At 34.2% G+C, this 20,550-nt stretch overlaps 1 protein-coding gene across 1 annotated transcript in view; it reads left to right on the top strand.

The window, feature by feature from the left end:
• LOC144361004 (histamine N-methyltransferase-like) overlaps positions 1–20,104 on the top strand; it is a 29,466-nt gene extending 9,362 nt beyond the window's left edge. The window contains exons 2-4 of the mRNA XM_085499401.1: positions 16,508–16,713; positions 18,113–18,430; positions 19,536–20,104. Coding sequence (XP_085355527.1) covers positions 16,518–16,713; positions 18,113–18,430; positions 19,536–19,888 — 867 coding nt within the window. The 5' untranslated portion in view covers positions 16,508–16,517 and the 3' untranslated portion in view covers positions 19,889–20,104. The remainder of the gene's footprint in view (positions 1–16,507; positions 16,714–18,112; positions 18,431–19,535) is intronic.
• Positions 20,105–20,550: the final 446 nt, after the last annotated feature.

The raw sequence follows: 20,550 nt of genomic DNA, 5'->3' as shown, positions 1-20,550 counted from the left end.
AACCGCATATCACTTAATTTCCGACCGAATTGTTATCCCTTTCTTTTCTCACTCGCTTATTAAAAACATTGACCGCTTGTCCAAACACTGATCACTGGCACACGTGTTGTCAAATGGTTCTTTTAATGCCAAAGTGTGAGGATTCAATGAGTATTAACCATTATTTAATTCCAAACGACACTTCACACTTTATATTGTTCACGAACGCAACTTGAACTATGACCTCTTATTTAGTGAATGTTCCACAACAAGCTGATAGAGCAGTACTGTGTTCCGTTTGAATCCAGGGCTGCTACATCGTTTCAACCATATGATTATTGAGACATTCATGTAATACAGGCAATGCTAACGCCTTAGGACAGAAAGCAGAGAAACCAGACAAATATTTATGTGTTTTCTACGGCCATGTATTTAAAATGCGAGCGAGCAGACGAGTGATATTTCTGGGTTCACGCGGTCGAAATATAAATTGGAAATTATTCACGGCTACGTTTTGTTGAAGATATCAGACTTCACTTTCGGAGTTTTCACGGAGATAATTTAAGACATTAAACAACAACATGTGGTTATGTGAAATTGATTAGCGTTCATGTAGGTTTAATCAGTACTGTTGTATCGTCAAATTTCGTCAACCGAATTTTACAACCAGGATCTGCTAACGATTATTATTGCAAATGTCATTTCTTTCTCCCTGTGAATGAATCCAGAATGAATTGGGTATAAGTACGTTATGTTAGAATGATTTTCATTTAGTTTCACGTGATATTTAATCTGATTTATCGTATAGCATTACAAACAGTCCTCGACATGGGTCAGAGTACTAGTATACCCCGGACCACTCGTTTTTTTTTATCAATGCTCTGGGTGTGGCTTGTGGGTATCAATAGAAAATACATTTCGATGAGGTTGTGAATATTTAGATATTTGACAACGGATTTTTACTATTGAAATAAAATTATCACGTCTAGGGGCGAATTGTTAATAGGTGAAGTGATGTTAAAAACATAAGTTGTTCATCGTAATGCGTACAGCACAACAACGAAAGATTACTTTTCAACACAGATCTCCAGTCAAGAGAGTGGTGTTTGGACGTAACCCCGGAGTTAAACATCGCCATGTCACTTGAGGGCGTATGAGTTGGCGTTTATATTTTACATTATACTTTAAAGTGAACTCTTCAGCAAATCCTTTGATGGAAAATACTAACACAATGCCAAGTCAAATTTGAAAAAAAAAATATATGAATTTCATATACAGTTACAATTCCCATAATTTTCCATATTCATGAATTATTTTTTTTTAATGAAACCTGAGTATAGAATACCGATATTCGCTACCCAATTACGTCGTTAGAGGGCGCGATTGATGGGGAATATAAAACTTGCCATTCCAGGTAGTTTAGTTACACCACGTTGCTGCAATATTATTTGATGACTTTCTATATATAGAATTTTTCTGCCCCACATTCAAACAATTTTTCAGGTGTTACAAAATAGGTTTCTGAATTTTCCGTTGTCTTAACGTACATTTCGTACAATTTTAAGCGTCTTTATCATTGATAAAATCATAGTGCTTTAAACTGTGGTCGCAAAGAACTTCATAAGGCTTACTATACAATATGTGAATGTTTGATAGTTGTCATAAAGGTAGTATGGAATGTTGTAAGTTGTATTGAAAGTCGTTGATATTGTATCATTTGCATGTGTAAGTTGTTATTGAAAGGTATTTAGCAAGTGAGAGAAATTCTGAAAAGCAGAAAAAGTGTTTCAAAAGACCGGAAAAGGTTGTATAATCAGTTGTACTAGTTTTATATTAAGTTGTAATGGTTGTATACTAAGTTGTAATGGTTGTATAATAAGCTGTTATTGTTGTATAATTAATTGAAATGGTTGTATAATAAGTTGTAATGGTTGCATAATTAGTTGTATTGGTTGTATGATTACTAGTAGTGGTTGTATAATAAGTTGTAATGATTGTATAATAAGTTGTAATGGTTGTATAATAAGTTGTAATAGTTGCATAATAAGTTGTAATTGCTGCATAATAAGTTACTGTGGGTTTATAATAAGTTGTAATAGTTGTATAAAGGTTACAATGGTTGTATAATATTTTGTAATGGTTGTATAACAGGTTGTAATGGTTGTATATTAAATTGTATTGGTAGTATATTTAGTCGTAATGATTGTATAAGTTGTAATTGTTGTTTAATATGTTATAATGGTTGTATAATAAGTTGCTATGATTGCATAACAAGCTGTGATTTTTGTATAATTAATTTCAGTGGTTGTATAATAAGTTGTAATGGTTGTATAATATATTGTAATGGTTGTATAGTAAATTGTAATGGTTGTATATGTAGTCGTAATGATTGTATAATAAGTTGTAATTGTTGTTTAATATGTTATAATGGTTGTATAATAAGTTGCTATGATTGCATAACAAGCTGTGATTTTTGTATAATTAATTGCAGTGGTTGTATAATAAGTTGTAATGGTTGTATAATAAGTTGTAATGGTTGTATATTTAGTGGTAATGATTGTATAATAAGTTGTAATTGTTGTTTAATACGTTCTAATGGTTGTATAATAAGTTGCAATGGTTGCATACTAAGTTGTAATGGTGGTATATTAATTTGTAATGGTTGTATACTTAGTTGTAATGATTGTATAGTAAGTTGTAATGGTTGTATGATTAGTTGTATAATCAGTTGTAATGGTTGTATAATTACTTTTAATGGTTGTATACTAAATTGTAATGGTTGTATGATTTGTCGTAATGGCTGTATAATACGTTGTAATGGCTGTATAATAAGTTGTAATTGTTGTTTAACAAGTTGTAATGGTTGTATAATAAATTGTAATAGTTGTATATTTAGTCGTAATAGTTGTAAAATAAGTTGTAATGGTTGTATAACAAGCTGTTATTGTTGTATTATTAATTGCAATGGTTGTATAATAAGTTGTAATGAATGTATAATAAGTTGTAATGGTTGTATAACAAGTTGCAATGGTTGTATAATAAGTTACAATGGTTGAATAATTTGTTGTAATGGTTGTATAATATATTGTAATGGTTGTATAATAAGTTGTATTTGTTATTTAATATATTGTAATGGTTGTATACTAAATTGTAATGGTTGTACATTTCGTCGTAATGTTTGTATAATAAGTTGTAATTGTTATTTAATACGTTCTAATGGTTGTATAATAAGTTGTAATGGTTGTATATTAATTCGTAATGGTTGTATAATTATTTGTAATGATTGTATAATAAGTTTTAATGGTTGTAGGATTAGTCGTAATGATTGTATAATTTGTTGTAATGGTTGTATAATTGTTGTATTGGTTGTATACTTAGTTGTATAATAAATTGTAATGGTTGTATAATTATTTGTAATGGTTGTATAATGAGTTGTAATGGTTGTATGATTTGTCGTAATGATTGTATAATAAGTTGTAACTGTTGTTTAACAAGTTGTAATGGTTGTATAATAAATTGTAATGGTTGTATATGTAGTCGTAGTGGTTGTAAAATAAGTTTTAATTGTTGTTTGATATGTTGTAATTGTTGTATAGTAAATTGTAATGGTTGTATAATTAGTTGTAATGGTTGTATAAGAAGTTGTAACCATTGTATAAGAAGTTGTGATGGTTGTTTGTAAGGGAAAACGAAAAATCGTCAAAAATTTAGGTAGTTGTTTTGGACCGTGATAGATTTTATTGAAAGTTAAAAAAGCTGTATGGGAGGTCGTCAAAATTGTTTCTAGATTAGACCAATTCAATTGAGGACACTTATAAAACTTATAAATATGTATAAGGAAATTTACAATTTCTTTGAAATATTCTAAGTTGACATTGTGGTAGTGCATGCTTAATAACATATTCTAGTTGACGGGCCACATAGTGTACCGATATGAAATGTATCACATTATCACACGTGCAAGTTTATGTTACACCCCAAAATGGCATGCGTGCGCTTGTGAAACGTCGTGTCTTCGACTTCCGAGAAAGTAGTCTATAATTTATTCTACCACGTCTTGAACGGCTATAACCCTCGTTGAATATCCACTTCAGTGAGCGTTATGTGAAATTCTACTTTGTGTATTACGTGAGTTCGCGTCAGTGTGTATATGTAAATGATTGCAGTTTGAATATATGTATATCGGGTAGAGTGCAATATTGTATTTATGCATATTAACTTAGCTTGAACTAATTATAATATAAGATAATATGGCACACTATTTGAGAAGCAAAAACAAATCTTGAAATCTTGGCGGCTGTTTATGTCTACTACCTCCTGAAGTCCCTGGATTCATGGCAATCGCAGTTTTGTAATACTTCTTAGTAAAACGTGAAGTGAAAGAAAAAAGTGCACAATGTCATTGACTCTGAAATGTCCAAGGGAACTTACTTTAAGTTAACATTTAACAAATTTAAATATGTTTTTGGGCTTAATATGCCGGGTAAGCCATATATTCCCTAGCACATCGTAATCTGTGATACATCGTAATCTAAACTACTTTTGTCATTCTCTCCTTAAGACACTGCATATTTGTGTCAATAAAAAGTATACTATTCCAAATATTAATTCGGGCATCTATTTTATAAAAAAATACACTCGATTGCAGGAATAAAAAAAAACGCCACCAAGGTTATTAGATTATATTCATAGATCATAGTTGTGTATTGAGGGCGCCAATGTTTGATGTGTCTTGGTATGCGCAGTGTTGAGATTCAATAAGTGCATAATAAAATAAATGGACACATATTTACTCCTGTCTAATATGCATTCACTCGACAGGAGGGATATGATAAGCTTAGGTAATGCCACGTTGATCTTGTTTCTGAAGCTTCTGTGGTGTTTTCATTATTATTCTCAGGTATCATCATGAATATGCTTTCATTAGGTTTTCCCTTTATATCACTCGTTCCTAGAGCCCGTTGAGATGAGTGGAGTCATTAGACACAAACCGATAGTAAGGGAATAATTCCACCCATGACGCCACGAGTACCGTGATGCCACGAGTATAAACCAGCTTTATGAACAAGTGATATCAGGCGAATGCAATATATCAACCATTGTTACTGATAGGAACATTCAACAAGTGTCGCAGTGATGTCATTGGACGTGAGATCTTACTAATATATCAGATGACCATATATAGTCTTGTGACCTCATTATTATGCATAACTGTAATATACCAAGCACTATTGCAGACAGAGACCTTCAACCGGCTATACAATGAAGTAATTAAATGGCTTCCTGTTAGGAAGCATTTTAAATACTTCTTGCTGCTCGTCTTTGGAGCTGAACACTATAGTGCAAAGTCGTACATGTATTTATCCATATTTACTTTCATGGACGTGCGTATTTGAAACCATCGCAGTGTTGACTGTGATGTATTAATTCCTTCCATGAAAGCTTACGTCTATTGTGGACGACATTTCACAGATCCGTTAAATTGATTATTGTTATGCAATCATCGTACTTCCAATCGACAATGTGCTGTTCTGGTAAACATTGATCACATATCTACCTTTTATGCAGCTACGACTAGGCAATCATTGGAACATTTAAGTTGGCAATGCATTGGTAATCAACGAAGCGCCTATCGACACATGTTTTGATGCCTTGAATGCGATACATGTTCGATTAGTCTGAAAATGTTGTTTTGTAGTCGTCCTTTTTGATATCTAATCATCCAATACAATACAACACAAAACGTAGCAGAAAATTACCAGTAAACCATTCCCAACGTTATTCTGAATCGTATCTTTAGTCATCAATCAATCAAACGATATATTTTTTTCGTTGGGCCGCTGGCCGCCGAGTCGATGTGCATGTCAGCATCCTTTATTTTAAGTTTTTGTCATATTACCTCAAACCCTGCAAATGAAAGTGTGCATGGAATCATGGAAGAAATGGTGCGCATTGTGATAACTGTCGTAGAGGTGATTGACAGGTCATACTTGTTTTCAACTCTGGAAGGGTAGTGGGTTCTCTCAGATGTGTTTGTAATTTACATAACAAAGGGTGTTTACAACTTTGGAAGGGGAATTGGAATCTACAACGTGTGCTGTTATTTGAATAAGAAAGGATGTTTATGATCTACTGGGTTGCCTACATAACACAGCTGCTAGCAAGATTACATTCTCATTGACTCATTTGGAAACCCAGGTGGTGTCACTGAATCATGCCTATAGATTGGACAGACTCAGGACAGTTTTGGTCAATGATTTCAACTTGGTGTCCTTCTTTTCAACTTGGTATCCGGTATTTGCTGCTACAATATTGTGTGACAAGTGATACAGGCTACAACCATCATTCTGTGAGGCTTGCATGAACTGCTCGGCGATCTCCTGCTTCCAGCGGTGCCCTCCAGAATAACAGCGTTCCTCTCCAAGCAAGACTCCTGTATTTCTTTGTTGTTGTGTTGCAGAAGCTATTGACTGTCGTCATTTATTAATCCCGGAACTGTGAGTTATCACCAATGCACACTTCGCCAAGCAATCCCCTATTTTAGTGACTTTATTCAATGTATTTTTCTGTGCTTTATTTCTTGTAATTATTTTAAGAGGTATTAAAGCCAGGAGCTTTAACTCCATATGTTGGTGTTTGTGTATTTCATTTCCAGTACTATTCTTTTGTCTACTCCATACTAGCGGTCAAAGAACCCCCTGTCCAGTGTGAGTTATGTAGGTGGCCCTCTCAATTGCGATAAGCATGCCTTACACTGTGACAGTGCTAATAACTGAAAATATCCCTTAGCGCTTTGTCGCATACGACTTATTTACCACTTGCGTGTCACTGAGAATGTTCTAGAACCGTACTGTGTCTGGGTGGAATATTCTATATTTTTTTTAGAAAATGGTTGAATAGGTAAGAGAACACTGTAGGAGGCAATATAATGTAATGGAACATACTAGAAATTTGTAGTAAGGTCCAGACTCATTTTGTATGCTGATGTAATGGTCTATTTATAGACAGTGGGGGTATATATTAGGGAGTTGTTCAGCACTGAGTTCAGATCGGAGATCTCGTTGAATTGTTTTGGAGTTTAAGTATCTAGTTATTGGAGGTTTGGTGTTTTACCGCGTTATTGTACTTGATGTTTTCAGAGTATAATAATACCAGTACCAGTTGAAACCTCATCTGTTGGCTCCGTGTTCGTATGTTATCACCGCCGCCAGGGAAGTCTTTATGTTAATGTTGCCATTTTGGTATTTGAACCATCACACCTGTACTATACCAATTACGGTAATATTACGTTGCGTGTGACATCTGGGGGCTCGTCCGGAAACAGTGAGGACATATAGAAGACAACATGGCCAGCGAGATAAAAGATATGTCGAAACAAGAGTTGATGGAATGGGCGGATGAACTGGGAATGACTGGAGAAGACAAAAGGAAATTTATTTTGGAGCAACTGAGTTCTCAGTGGGCTGACAGACAAGCGCCGAGGGAAGAGAGGAAAGCAAAAATGGAAATTGAAGCAGAGGTGAGGAACATGGAGATTGAGGAAAGAAAGGAAAAGTTACGGCTGGAAGCGGAAGCAGGTGAAAGAGAGAAATTGAGAATGGAAGCAGAACAGCGAGAAAAGGAAAGATAATTTGAGATGAGGAAATTAGAGCTGCAAGCAGCAATGTCGGGGCTCCAACAGGCTGATTTTGGCGGTCAACGAAATGTGGTCAGTGATGCACAGTCACCAAAGTTGCCTGCATTTGTTGATGGTAAGGACGAACTTGATAGCTATTTATTGCGGTTTGAGAGGTTTGCAACAAATGCGAGTTGGCATAGAAATGGATGGATGGGCCACAAAATTGAGTGCGCTGTTGACTGGTAGAGCACTGGAAGTATATTCCAGGATGTCCGACACTGATGCAGTTGACTATGACCGTGTGAAGGTGGCGCTGTTGACAAGATACGATTTCACAGAGGATGGATACAGGAAGCGATTCCGTGAAATTAAACCTGAAAGTTCCGAGAGTCCTGACCAGTTAATTGTGTGGCTTAAGAATTATTTTGCTAAATGGGTTGAGTTGTCAGGCACTGCTGCAACATATGATGGTGTTACCGACTTGATGGTGAAGGAGCAGTTTATTGGTGCCTGTACAAGAGATCTTGCAGTTTATCTTAAAGAAAGAGCACCCAAAGATTTAGATGAATTGGCAGTAATAGCAAAGCAGTACCTAGTGGCACATGGTCAACAGTTATCCACAAAGGATCAGGTGAGGCGTAATAATAATAAGACTGGCATTAGAGATACTGATGTGGGACAGGGCAGTAGTATCCGGTGTTTTGTATGTCAGGGTGTTGGTCATCGAGCAGCACAATGCCCATCCCGCGTTACTGATGTCAATCAAACAGTGCCTTCAGTGTGGTGCCATGGGACATGTGGCTAAGTTCTGCCGTAGTGGACAACACAGGGGTCAAGAAAGAAAGAGTGTCAAACCCAGCGCTACTAATGGTGCAGCTGCAGTGGTTAAAGAGGAGTATAATATCAGTGCTAGCTGTGCTGTTCAAATTAACAGTGATGTGCCTAAAATGATTGAGAAGGACCATTTGTTGTTGGCATCGGGGGAGCAGTTAAACGTTGTGAATGGGGCATGTATGAATGTTACTGTGGCCATTTTGGCATTTGAACCATCACACCTGTATTATACCAATCACGGTAATATTACGTTGCGTGTGACACGCTTCAATAAAATTAACAGTCTAAAATTGAAAATAAGATTTCGTTTTTCATTTCCAAATGTTGTTATTGAAAGCAGTTGACAATACACCGAAAGCTAAAATAATACATTCTAGAAAATATCAGAAATGTATTTGGCCATCATTTACGACAAAAATAGTATTTTCCGGTACGGGACTGACATGAAATGACGAGCATTTTGACCATTGGGTATTTTGGCTTCGAAAAAGAAGCATGAAATTAATATTTTATAAAATTACGCAAACGACGCCAACAAAGTTTCCCGTCTGCAGTGGCAAGTTTATTTGCATCTCAAAACGCAGTTGATCGTACGGTGCTAATCAGCGCCTGTATTTTTAGTATTTATGTCATTTGAAACGATTTTACGCAAGGCGGCCCGAGAAACACGCACACGACCCGAATTTAAAGTATTTTAACACTCGCCAAAATATTCACACCTCGTATTGTTGGCGTGTGATTAATCAACGTATTGTGCAATTTCCTGTCTTGTGTTCGAATTCCCAAGTGTATAGTGAAACAAATGAAGAATTCACATTAATATCAAAGCGATGTCACACTTCAGTAAGGAAATTTTTTTTTTTAATTTAGAAATTAGTAACAACTGTTTTCAAATTGTACCTGTACATTGTCATTTCTCAATTACATGTACTCGGCCACACATGAGACGTTTTTAGATCCGTTCAAGATGCCGTGCAATTCAACAGTTCCGGTAATTATTCATAATAAGTGCTGGCGGCCGCGATCACTACGCACAGGCGACCCCAAATAAACCGGGCAATGCCCGCTCACATTATTCTCCACTTATGCGTAAATAAACAGACTTCGCAAAACAACGTAAATGTACTACAAGAATGAATGTAAAATACGTACGTATACGCTGCGCGTCACCCAAACCGGGCATGGGTGATATAAACCATAAAAATACGTAGGGCATATGTACGTAATTATATTCCACGATTTGTATACGTAATCACATCTGCGTCTACTGAACGTGTATACTGGACAGTTTTACTTAATATATTACCGAATCAAAAGTGGACAATGAGATTCAAACCTACCACCCACGCGGAATCAAAAACGTGCTAACCATTGCAGCAATAACTTATGTAATTTATTTTATTCCGTATATTTCCATATACTATATTTAAAATTATAGGGGTGTAAAACTTGTTGTAATTTTGCCCAGTGGTTGAGTTGTTTTCTTAAAAAGGCTCACAAAAGTATAGCAAAACAATGTTAACAATAGCGGAATCGTGACATTGAAACACTCACGACTCTTACTCAAACATGTGTAAAAATATAGTCAGGAACTTTTCCCAAGAACAAACCTCACGCAGGTTAATTTTACCCCAAATTGCATAATATAGATGGTTTGGGAAGTGCAGTTAAAGTTTGGTATACCCGTATATTTTTATGTAATAAATTTAAAAATAGTAACCTAAACTAATAGGCAAGTGAATCATGGGTAAACCATAAAATCCCTGACGAGATTGCCAGTAACCTAAATTTATAAACATCAAATATATTGTGGATAAGCCACACAAACCCTTGACTGGGCTGCCAGTAGCCTATAGTAATTATCTAATGGAATGATAGTAAGTCATATAAAAATATGACTGGGTTTCAAGTAACCTATACTAATACACCGTTGACTGGGTTGTCAATAATCTAGACAAATAGTCAAATGAATTGAAAGAAGGATATACAAACCATTGCCTGGATTGTCATTAACCTATACTAATACTTTAAAGTTTTGTCTTGAATGCCTGTAAAAAATAATATCAATCAAACGGCGTGTAGGTAGATCATACAACACCTTTATTTGGATGGAAGTAACCCATACTAATAAACAAATTGGGTGTGGGTAAGCCATAAATTCCTCTTAGACGATTGCTCGTAAGCTATACCAATGATTAGTTGGATTGTTGGTTCCGCATGTCCATGTGGAAAATAAATGAAAACATGTATTTTTACTCTATTTTTGTTTCGTTTATGTAAAGAATATTATATATTTGTTATTACCGCTCGCTCTTTGAATTATCTAGAATCAATGTCGATGTTGTACGCATTTCCAATCTGGTATGTGTACATGTGCGTTTTAGCCCTGGAATTTGAATGCGAAATCTCGAGGAGGAAGTGCATGATGGGTGAATTCCAACCCTTCAAACTTCAAAATCCACAATTAAACCTCGTGTAAGCATGCTTTTAATTATGTTATAAACAGTACACCCGGGTATTTGGTAGCGTATAGAAGACGTCTCTGAGTATAATAAGCATATGTGGGGCAGATGGTATCAAAATATTATTGCTTGCTGTTCATAATCTAAATACATTCTATAGTTTGGATAACTAATAGAAAATGACGGACATCCAGGACCATTATTTTTATACGACTTCATGCTAGTGCTGCAAGTTGGCTTGTCTATTGAGAATGTACTCACAATTATGTGGAAAAGTGAAAACATTGAGACCATCGATTGGAAATGACAAATGTCACGCTACATCCATATGATAAAACAATATTAATAAAAACTTACTTTACAGCCCATGTGTTAAATTGTACATGTGCGTCTCGCCAGGTTGGACATGGAACTATTTTGACCACACAACAATCAGAATCAGAAATCAATTCGCATATTTATAGCCAAGAAGAATAAAGCCACAATTGTCCGTTGTCACATTGGCTATTCTCATTTTTCATCCACACACAAACAAACTGCGTCCAATATGATGGAACATTTGGCATATGTTGACATGAATACACAATGTAGTGAAAATGGTAGTCTTCTTTTTAGTACTAATAGTGTTATATGCTGTTGTTTAACTGTTCGATCAATCTTGGACTTTAATTGGGCATGCAAAACTGGTTTGGGCCCGGTGTACTTTTGGGTGGGTACAATTTAATTTCATCACCTTGGCTACGTGTTAAAATGGGTCTGAATTCACTTTGGTTTGTTATGTAACTGCTCAACCAATCTTCGACTTTAATTGTGCATGTAAAACTGGTTTGCGCCTTGTGTATTTTTTGGATGGGTACCATTTAATTTTATCACTTTGGCTACGTGTTAAAATGGGCCTGAATTCACTTTAGTTTGTTGCGTAACCATTCGACCAATCATAGACTTTAATTGGGCATGCAAAACTGGTTTGAGCCCTGTGTATTTTTGGGTGGGTACCATTTAATTTCATCACATTGGCTACGTGTTAAAATGAGTCTGAATTCACTTTAGTTTGTTGCGTAACCATTCGACCAATCTTGGACTTTATTTTGCATGCAGGCAAGGTACACCTGCAGACATTACTGTGGACATTCAGTTCTCTTTATTTAGATAATGGTAATTTTTGGTCAGATCGCCCTCTAGTATTTGTGTTTATTTGGAATGTTTATTTGGAATGCTCTGATTGGATGGAAGTTTGAGCTTAGCAAGGTGTGATATAATTGGCCTAATATGTACAGATTCAAATAGCATGACCACTGATTTGGCAGGGAAGAGATACTTATAATGCAGCAAGCTTTTTTAATTGCAGTTGTGGTAGAGTTTTTATATTTTCCTGTAAAATGCATTTATTGGTCCACTGAAAAATCAAAATAATGTCCCCTGTAACTTAGACTCTTATTGCTCAAGGCATTTTTTTTAAAATCATGGGTGTTAACTCCATCTCGCTATGACCCGTTGTCCCCTATAAAATAATGGTTGCATCTAATATTAAAATAAAGAAGGCGGACTACAGCGTTGATTCATCTCGTTCTATTCTGGATTACTTGGAGTCAATAAAGATGCTAGAAAGTTAGTATTTATGCCTGTGTGTGTTTTTTTATGTTTCTTTTATTCACTGTATTTGACTTTCCCATTATGTGTGTTGCTATTAACAACAATTCAGTTCTTTGCAAGGCTTCAGTCAATGTTTTTCTTCATTACCTTCCCAGCTCCTCGTCGGGTGCTTTGTAGCTGTTGTGGTATATTTATCACAGACAGTAGGGCAATTGTCACAATTACTGGTCCAAGAAAATATTCTCTGTCTATGTGTTTTTATATAAATAGATACAGTTTCTTTGGCTTGAATAACGTTCAGTGATATAAGTGAAGAAGTGATAACTTCTTTTGTAATTTGTTCTCACAATCAGGTATTGATTTCTCAGTTCAGCTGTTCTCTGCATCTAGTCAACGTTCTACTAATGTAGAAATTATATGCACACCTATTATACTCCCATTTAAACTCCATAAATACTAAATGTAATATATATGTTTTTATCAACGTAATACAACACACATCTCATCAACCTTTCAGAACATTGTAATTTACCAGCTTTTGTGTCAAATATCACATTTTGAATAATTGTTGCCCCATACTCTGTTTCAAACAACTCTTTCAATGCGGAATGATTCTGACAGAATTAACTGCATGTAAATGTGGTTCTGACCAAACCAACCAATATTTTTCAGTTCACTCCAGTTTAAGAGATATTTCACTGGCTAGTGACCCGAGACTCGAATACAGTTCATTTGTCTTGCATGGGGGAGGACCTTCTTCTTCTTTTTTCGTTCAGCATTTCGTTATTTATCTACATTCGAAAACTGGTATGTAATTATTTTCAACATCCAATAAACACATCTTCCACCCATCACAAAAACTGTAGCAATAATTGAATAATGAAGAAAGCAACAAATATCAGGCTGAAAACAACGTTACAACTACACATTACAAACATGAAATCCTCCATTCCTACCAATACATCATACAGCATTAATGGTTCCTATACTCGTTTGCAAATTTACAACAAGCTTTGCCAATAGATGCACCTGACTCATCAAACTTTTGACCAACCACTTATTTTAACTATAGATAAGTGGGGGCGCTATTTACTATTGAGAGGAATCTTTTAAAAGAATTAAACATATATAAAATATATATATGCAACCTCTACATTAGTGTTGGAGTTATTTTTGGATATTGCAATTTTGTTTATTTAAAACAAAACGAAAATAACTTAATTTTCACAGAACAGATATATATATAAATTGAAAAGATGTTAAAATACCTATATTAAGTAACAATGCAAGCACAGATTATGGTCAGTTCATCCTGGTACATTTAGTATAACTGTAAGACTGATTTTAGGTAAATAAATAAGAATTTTTCTAACTAAAATTAGAAACATATTATTTTTAAAACGAACCATTTAAAAGAAAAAAATTGGAACATATCATACATGGAAATAAACTGAAGCAAATCGTATTTCAAATTGATTGTAAACAATCGATTGTTCTGGAAAGAACAGAGTTTTTGGTGAAAAGCATAGCAAATATTTAAAATTTCGTTACATTGTATTGAATTGAGATCAGAATGTCATTAATTCATATACATTTAATCAAATAATGTTACTACTATGTAATTTAATAACAGAAATTTCACATGAAATTCAATCACTTTCATGTAATGCGTGAATTAAGGTCAGAATATTTTGACTCCAATGGTATATTACGTTGTTATTACCATTGAGTATAGTTTATGTAAACGTTGTTTTGTCGGCTGGCCAAACAACAGAAATTTGTTTTTTTATAAACTTCACATTTTTTTGTGTCAGATACATTATCCATCCTGGATTACAGAATCGTGTTTTCAAGTACAATTGCCCAAATTGAGAACTTATATACATTTTATTTAACTGGACTTTCTTCAAACATCATAAACATATCTTTCATTTTTTGACCAAAATCCGTCGAAACTTACTTTATTTTTTATTGAAAAATTTTAGATGAAATAAAAAATTATGCCAGTGTTAAGTTTGTCAGTGACACTTACCAGGAAAAACACTTAGTATTACATTTGAGTGACATTCTATTTCGTAAGTGCAGGTAGGTAACTTTAATTGTATTTGTATTCTAACGCCGACACACGATAATTGTTGAAATAACAATAACACCACAGATACATAACAAAGAGGTCAAGCAATTTGCACTGTGTGATGAAAATGCTCAATTGTAAATTCTAGTTATGATGTGGATATATTATATGGATCTTATTTCCTCGTCAAAATATTAATACAAAGCATTGTTGTCACGTGCTACCGTCACGTGGGGAAGAGGCAAGTGTAGCTCGACGAGCCCCCAGTCAATCAGAGTGATTCAAACAATCGACAAAACAAACCAGAGTTACGTATATGCGTGAATAGAACGTACTCGTTTATTGAAGTTAGATAGAATATATATATATATATATATATATATATATATATATATATATATATATATATATATATATATATATATATATATATATATATATATATGCAATACCAGAGAGATGTATGGTTCGCGTCTACAGAACATCAATCAACAATAATAATCTACTCAAAAACTAATTACATAATAAGCGCTAAATCCTTAAATACAAATATGCTGAGCACTGTGGTAGTTAACGTAAAATGGTGGGCATAAATGTCATTTGCTATACGTAAATTACTTAACTGCAGTCAGTTCATTGTTCACACTGGAAACGAAGTAGGCTGTAGAACTTCTTAGCGTAGACTTGGTAACGTAGAGGCGGCGCACACTAGTCAAGGTTGCTGTGATTTTCAGGTAGTTTAAGCGACCAATTCACAATCTTTTCCGTTGGTGCGTTCGTAGATGCCGGTGCACAAAGCCAGTTGACTTTCGGACAGGAGGAAGGCAAAGATGTGAAAGTATCTTGAAAACAGGTGCAACCAATCGCCACGGAGTGCCTAACCACGTGTAACCATCAGACAACGCCCAAAACGTCCAGCTGCTGTTCAAAGCAAAATCTACCACAGTACTGACTTCAAACCACATGACTGCTCTATTTATACTCAGAAAACTCCCTACGTGTAGCAAATATCATAATATGGCCCAAATTGTCAGTGCATATGCAAATCAGATGAACTTAAGAAAGAACAATGACTAGTGAATAAATATATATAAACTCAAAAATACATTTCTACAAGATCAAATATTGAAATATCGTCACAATTGTACAGTTGATTTGCAGAAGACAAAATATTCATTTTAATGATTTGAAGCTATTTAGTAAGATAGTTTTATTTATACATTTGTGTTACATTTACTGGCAGATATGTAGATAATAATAGTCACAATCGAACTGTCACGTGAATGAAGTCTATAAAATTAGTCTACATTATAATGTGGCGTATACATAGTAATTGTGAAATAAATATTTATATTTTGTTCATATGAGAATTATTGCATATTACACATTGCAACATTGTTTCTTTGCACATTATTAAAATTAAAAATTGTAGTTCGTATGTAGAAAAGTAGTATTTTTGTCATTTTCAGCTTTGTTTGTAATAAATAAACCATACTAGTACTAGTTTAGTATCAAAGTGATATATACAAACATTATGTGATTAAAATCACTGATAAATAATGTGCAATCAGTGGGAAAATAATCTCTTATATTGAGTTGAGCGTTAAATAATCAATGCTTATAAAATCAAATGTTTTCAGAGTGTAAAACAAGCAAATAAAACAAGTGAACATGAATAAAGATATTTTATAATATTTCAAGAACATTCCAAAATCCACCAGAACGCCATAACGATGAAAGCCAGGAGCCTAATTACGCGACATAGATATAACACTCCATTCTCTCACGGCAACTTACTGATGGCGCTATAAAGGGGACTCGCCAATTCCCAAATATATTTTGCAGAAAAACCTTTGCTAATAACTGGGTATTGTAATTATAGACAAAGCGATTTTATAAATAATGAGTTTCGATCGTGACCTTATTAATTATGCACATAATTTGCAGATACACAATCATGCTCGCACTGAAAGATGAAGCAAAAATGCTCTTGGATTATCCAATATATTACCATGAAGCTTTTGAAGATGTAAAGAAATCAGTATATGATGTTAATGGCGAACAATGGACTAATGACGTCAATGCGATTGTTCCTAAACTACATTTGGATCCAACCACGACATTGTTTGTATTAACTGTCGGATGTGGAAATGGTAAGTGGCTTTAAATATTGATTGAACAACACAATATGAAATGGTTTATTAACAATCACAACAATGTATTCATTAAAGATCAATCCTTATGTCCATGTTATTTGATATGCGATTTATTGGAGAATTACTAATGACAAATTTATGATTAGGTAATCACACTCATGTGAATACAACACGTAGAATGAATGAGTGAATACACAATCTGTATGTACTCAATTCCATATATATTTGCTTATTATGCATTCGAAAGGTAACCGTACTGTGTCACTCGCAAATTTCAGTGCACCCGCTGGTTTGTTTCAAAGCACTATCGCTAAAAATATGCGATAAATCCCATTACCACATTCACTACTCATTTTGCAACTGATGTAATGTCTGACAATGTATTGAAATGTGTTGTCTCTAACATAATATTTATAAATGCCTGACATCTGTCGAGAAGGAAACGAGGAGCATGCAACTAAAGGTGATAATGAAGGCATAGGAAAAAAACAATATGTCAGATGTTCATATATGGTCCTAATACCCCTATACATAACTAATATCTGAAAAAACTGCTGTGGTTGAAGATCATGGCTTTAATGGAGGCATTGGATTAGATATATGACTGACATGATAGGTGAACAAATATGGTCACGTTAGCTTAAAACTATGAATAACTGTAATATATAATACACTGTTGGAATAAGCATCATGCAATTTTGATGATGTTAGACAATATGTATGGTATAAATGATATATGACCATCTATAGTCGTGTGACCTAATTGTAATGTTAACGTACTGTTGAAAATACGTACATACAACCAGCGCAGATCATCATTAAATGTACAGTTCTATTATTTTGTGCAATTATTCGCAGCAGTGTAATATGCTGCAGACAATAGATGATCTCGGCACTGCATTCAATCTGAATAGGCCAAATCATTAATACACTGTTAATTTGTTTCGAAGCAAAGCTTAGATGGTAAACTATTCATTTTTTTCCAGGCAATAAAATCACGCTTTTAGGAACTATTTTACCAACTACAAGTTTGCACGGTATGACACAGTGTATGACACATGTACGGAATTCAAATACAGCAACCATACTTTTATAAAGGCACATTTATTTATTTATTGCAATGTTTTATTTACAATAGCCTGTATTATAAGTTGAAACACATGTGTATTTCATCGAAACACCGGTTATTTAATATTTTGATGAGCGTTTATTAACACACAAATACTGCATTCAAAATAAAGAAAAATGTTTATAAATATATACAGGACATTTTTTTTTATTTCATTACCAATGCTAGCACATGGAATCTACTAGATTAAACCCGAATATAACATACTATTTTCATTTTAAGAACAGCTCATCAAAATAGACAATGATGCAATTTATCTTGTTTCAGGACAAGTTGATGAGCCAATCATACACAACTTGATAGGTAAATATGCAAATATTACGTACATAGCTGTTGAACCTGTTGCAGAGGTACTATCAAAATTTAGAGATTTGACGGAATATAAATCAGACAAATGGTGCAACGTCACATTTGACTTCCAAACAATTACGATTGAAAAGTACTTTGAGAATAATGGTGATAAACAATTTGGTATGGTTGTTGCCTTTCATTCGGCTTATTATTTCAAGCATCTTGAGGATACCACAATCAAATTATACAACTGCCTGGTGAAAGGAGGAATGCTGTATTTCAAAATAGGTGATGGTATGTACTTTTTGACAACGTAATTTTTAATTTCTTCTATTGAGAACATACATTTGATTCACATACCGCTTGTTTTACTGTCATTATTTCTCCAATCAAATACATTACTTAAGGTTTCACATATAAACATTTCTACTTATATCTCTCCCAGGAGATTTTGGATTATAACACAATCTAAATCTTGCTTTGAGCCTCCAATAAACTTAAAAAGGGTTAGTGCTTAGCTCACTTGTTAAGTACAACAGCAACTATTATATATTTGTTCAGAAATAGAACAGCCAACACGGGGAGAATGTTCCACTAATATTTCCATTCATCTCGCTATTATATTGTAATTTTGCTATTTATTCTATTAATTTGATCATTAATTTGGTCGCCGATCGGCCTTTTTAAATACATCTATATATCTATAACATTATGTATAATAAATATACTTTAAAATGGTTAATTATTCACTGGGTTTTAATTTCGCTGACTGGAAAATGCGCTAAATTAAAACCTAGTGATAAACCTGTGAATTTAAAACGCGCTGAATATGCCTGAAATGGTAAATCAGTGAAATTTAAACCCAGGGAAAATTAGTCATTTTACAGTATAACATTTGAACATAAACAGCCAAGCATGTCTGAGATATGGATCGAGAACCGTGTTCATTGTGACAAAATGGCTGCCATTTAGCCATTTTGAATCCAATCTGAAAAATAAAAATTACTCGCATCAGATACCCATAGTATCTAACGTACTTACCATGTTTGAACATAATCCAACCATAAATATCAAGATCCGGTTCCTGAATGCCAGAAATGCTTTTTTTTGTTGATTTTTAACACAAAAATGGCCACCATTTGGCCATTTCGAATCAGATACTCAAACCAATATATCTGTATATCCATGATTGATGTATAATGAATATAAACAATTTGAACATAATCGCACATAAGTCAATCCATAAGTCCATATTTTCGGTCTGTGTCCGAATGAAAACTAAAAAGTGTTGTGAGCAGAAATTTTATATGAAGCTTTAAAAAAATAATTCAGTCAAATTTTATATTGTGTTGATATGTGTGGTCTGTTGGGCTTTACGAATGCTTTTTTTCTTTCATAGGCGGATCGATAAAGTTGCATGAAAAACTTGGGGAGTACTACCGTAGTTCCAATTATAACTTTATTGGAAGTCATGCCATCGAAGACATATTTAAACGAAGGCTTCCGCATGTCAGATATCAAACCAAACGTAGGCAACTGTCGGTTGACGTAATTAATTGTTTTGATGAAGAACCCCAGCAAGGTTCTTACGTGATAGATTTTATTACACAGATCTATGAATTCCGAGTAAATTGCAAACCTGAAATTAAAAAGCAATTATTGAATTATATGCGTGACGAGTGTTGCACGAAAGTTGGTATTATGTTATTGCTCAATGCGGACGAAAAAGATTTAATCATCCTCAAAGATTAGTGCAAAACAAGTCAGCAACTATGTTATCTCACTTTTACGAATTGTGAACAAAGAATGATAGCTTTATTTCACCGTCACTGTGCATAATGTATTGAACAATGTATATTAAATCGATTCTACAGATACGAAAATCGTGTTTAACACATCCAAGCTACATTGACATATTAGGTCTGTATCAAATAACGATGGAAAATAAAATAAAAGCTTTACACTATATACCCTGGACTGTAACTGTTGCTATTGGTTACGATGCTTTGCTCAATGATCACTGACAATGATCCACAAATCTGTGCAGATAGCATAAGAAGTTTATATTACACCCAGTTTTCTCCAGTAAATTAAAACTGAGTACTGTATACGTGTATAAGATATTAATTGTTTTAATATCCTCAGTTTAAATGTACTTTTAGCAAAGACCGAGATGTCTCGGTTGTCCAAGTGATATACACTTAAAATAAAACTCAAAGGTAACATGTTTGAGGCCACTAAACTAATCTGTGTGAATCAGCTACCAAATAATCACTAATAGAGTTTTTCATTAAACACGTATTCGTCACTGAGAGTGATGTTGCTGTTTACGTCACAAGTGGTTATAAAAAATACCGGAATGCTATAATAAAAATGTTACTCTCATGACTGACGTTCATAATCCCGCCACCGCC

This window comes from Saccoglossus kowalevskii, chromosome 5, assembly GCF_978046115.1.
Source record: "Saccoglossus kowalevskii chromosome 5, keSacKowa6.1, whole genome shotgun sequence".
Taxonomy (NCBI): Eukaryota; Metazoa; Hemichordata; class Enteropneusta; family Harrimaniidae; genus Saccoglossus; species Saccoglossus kowalevskii.
Note: the sequence above shows the minus strand (reverse complement) of the source record. Positions and strands in the feature narration are given on the sequence as shown.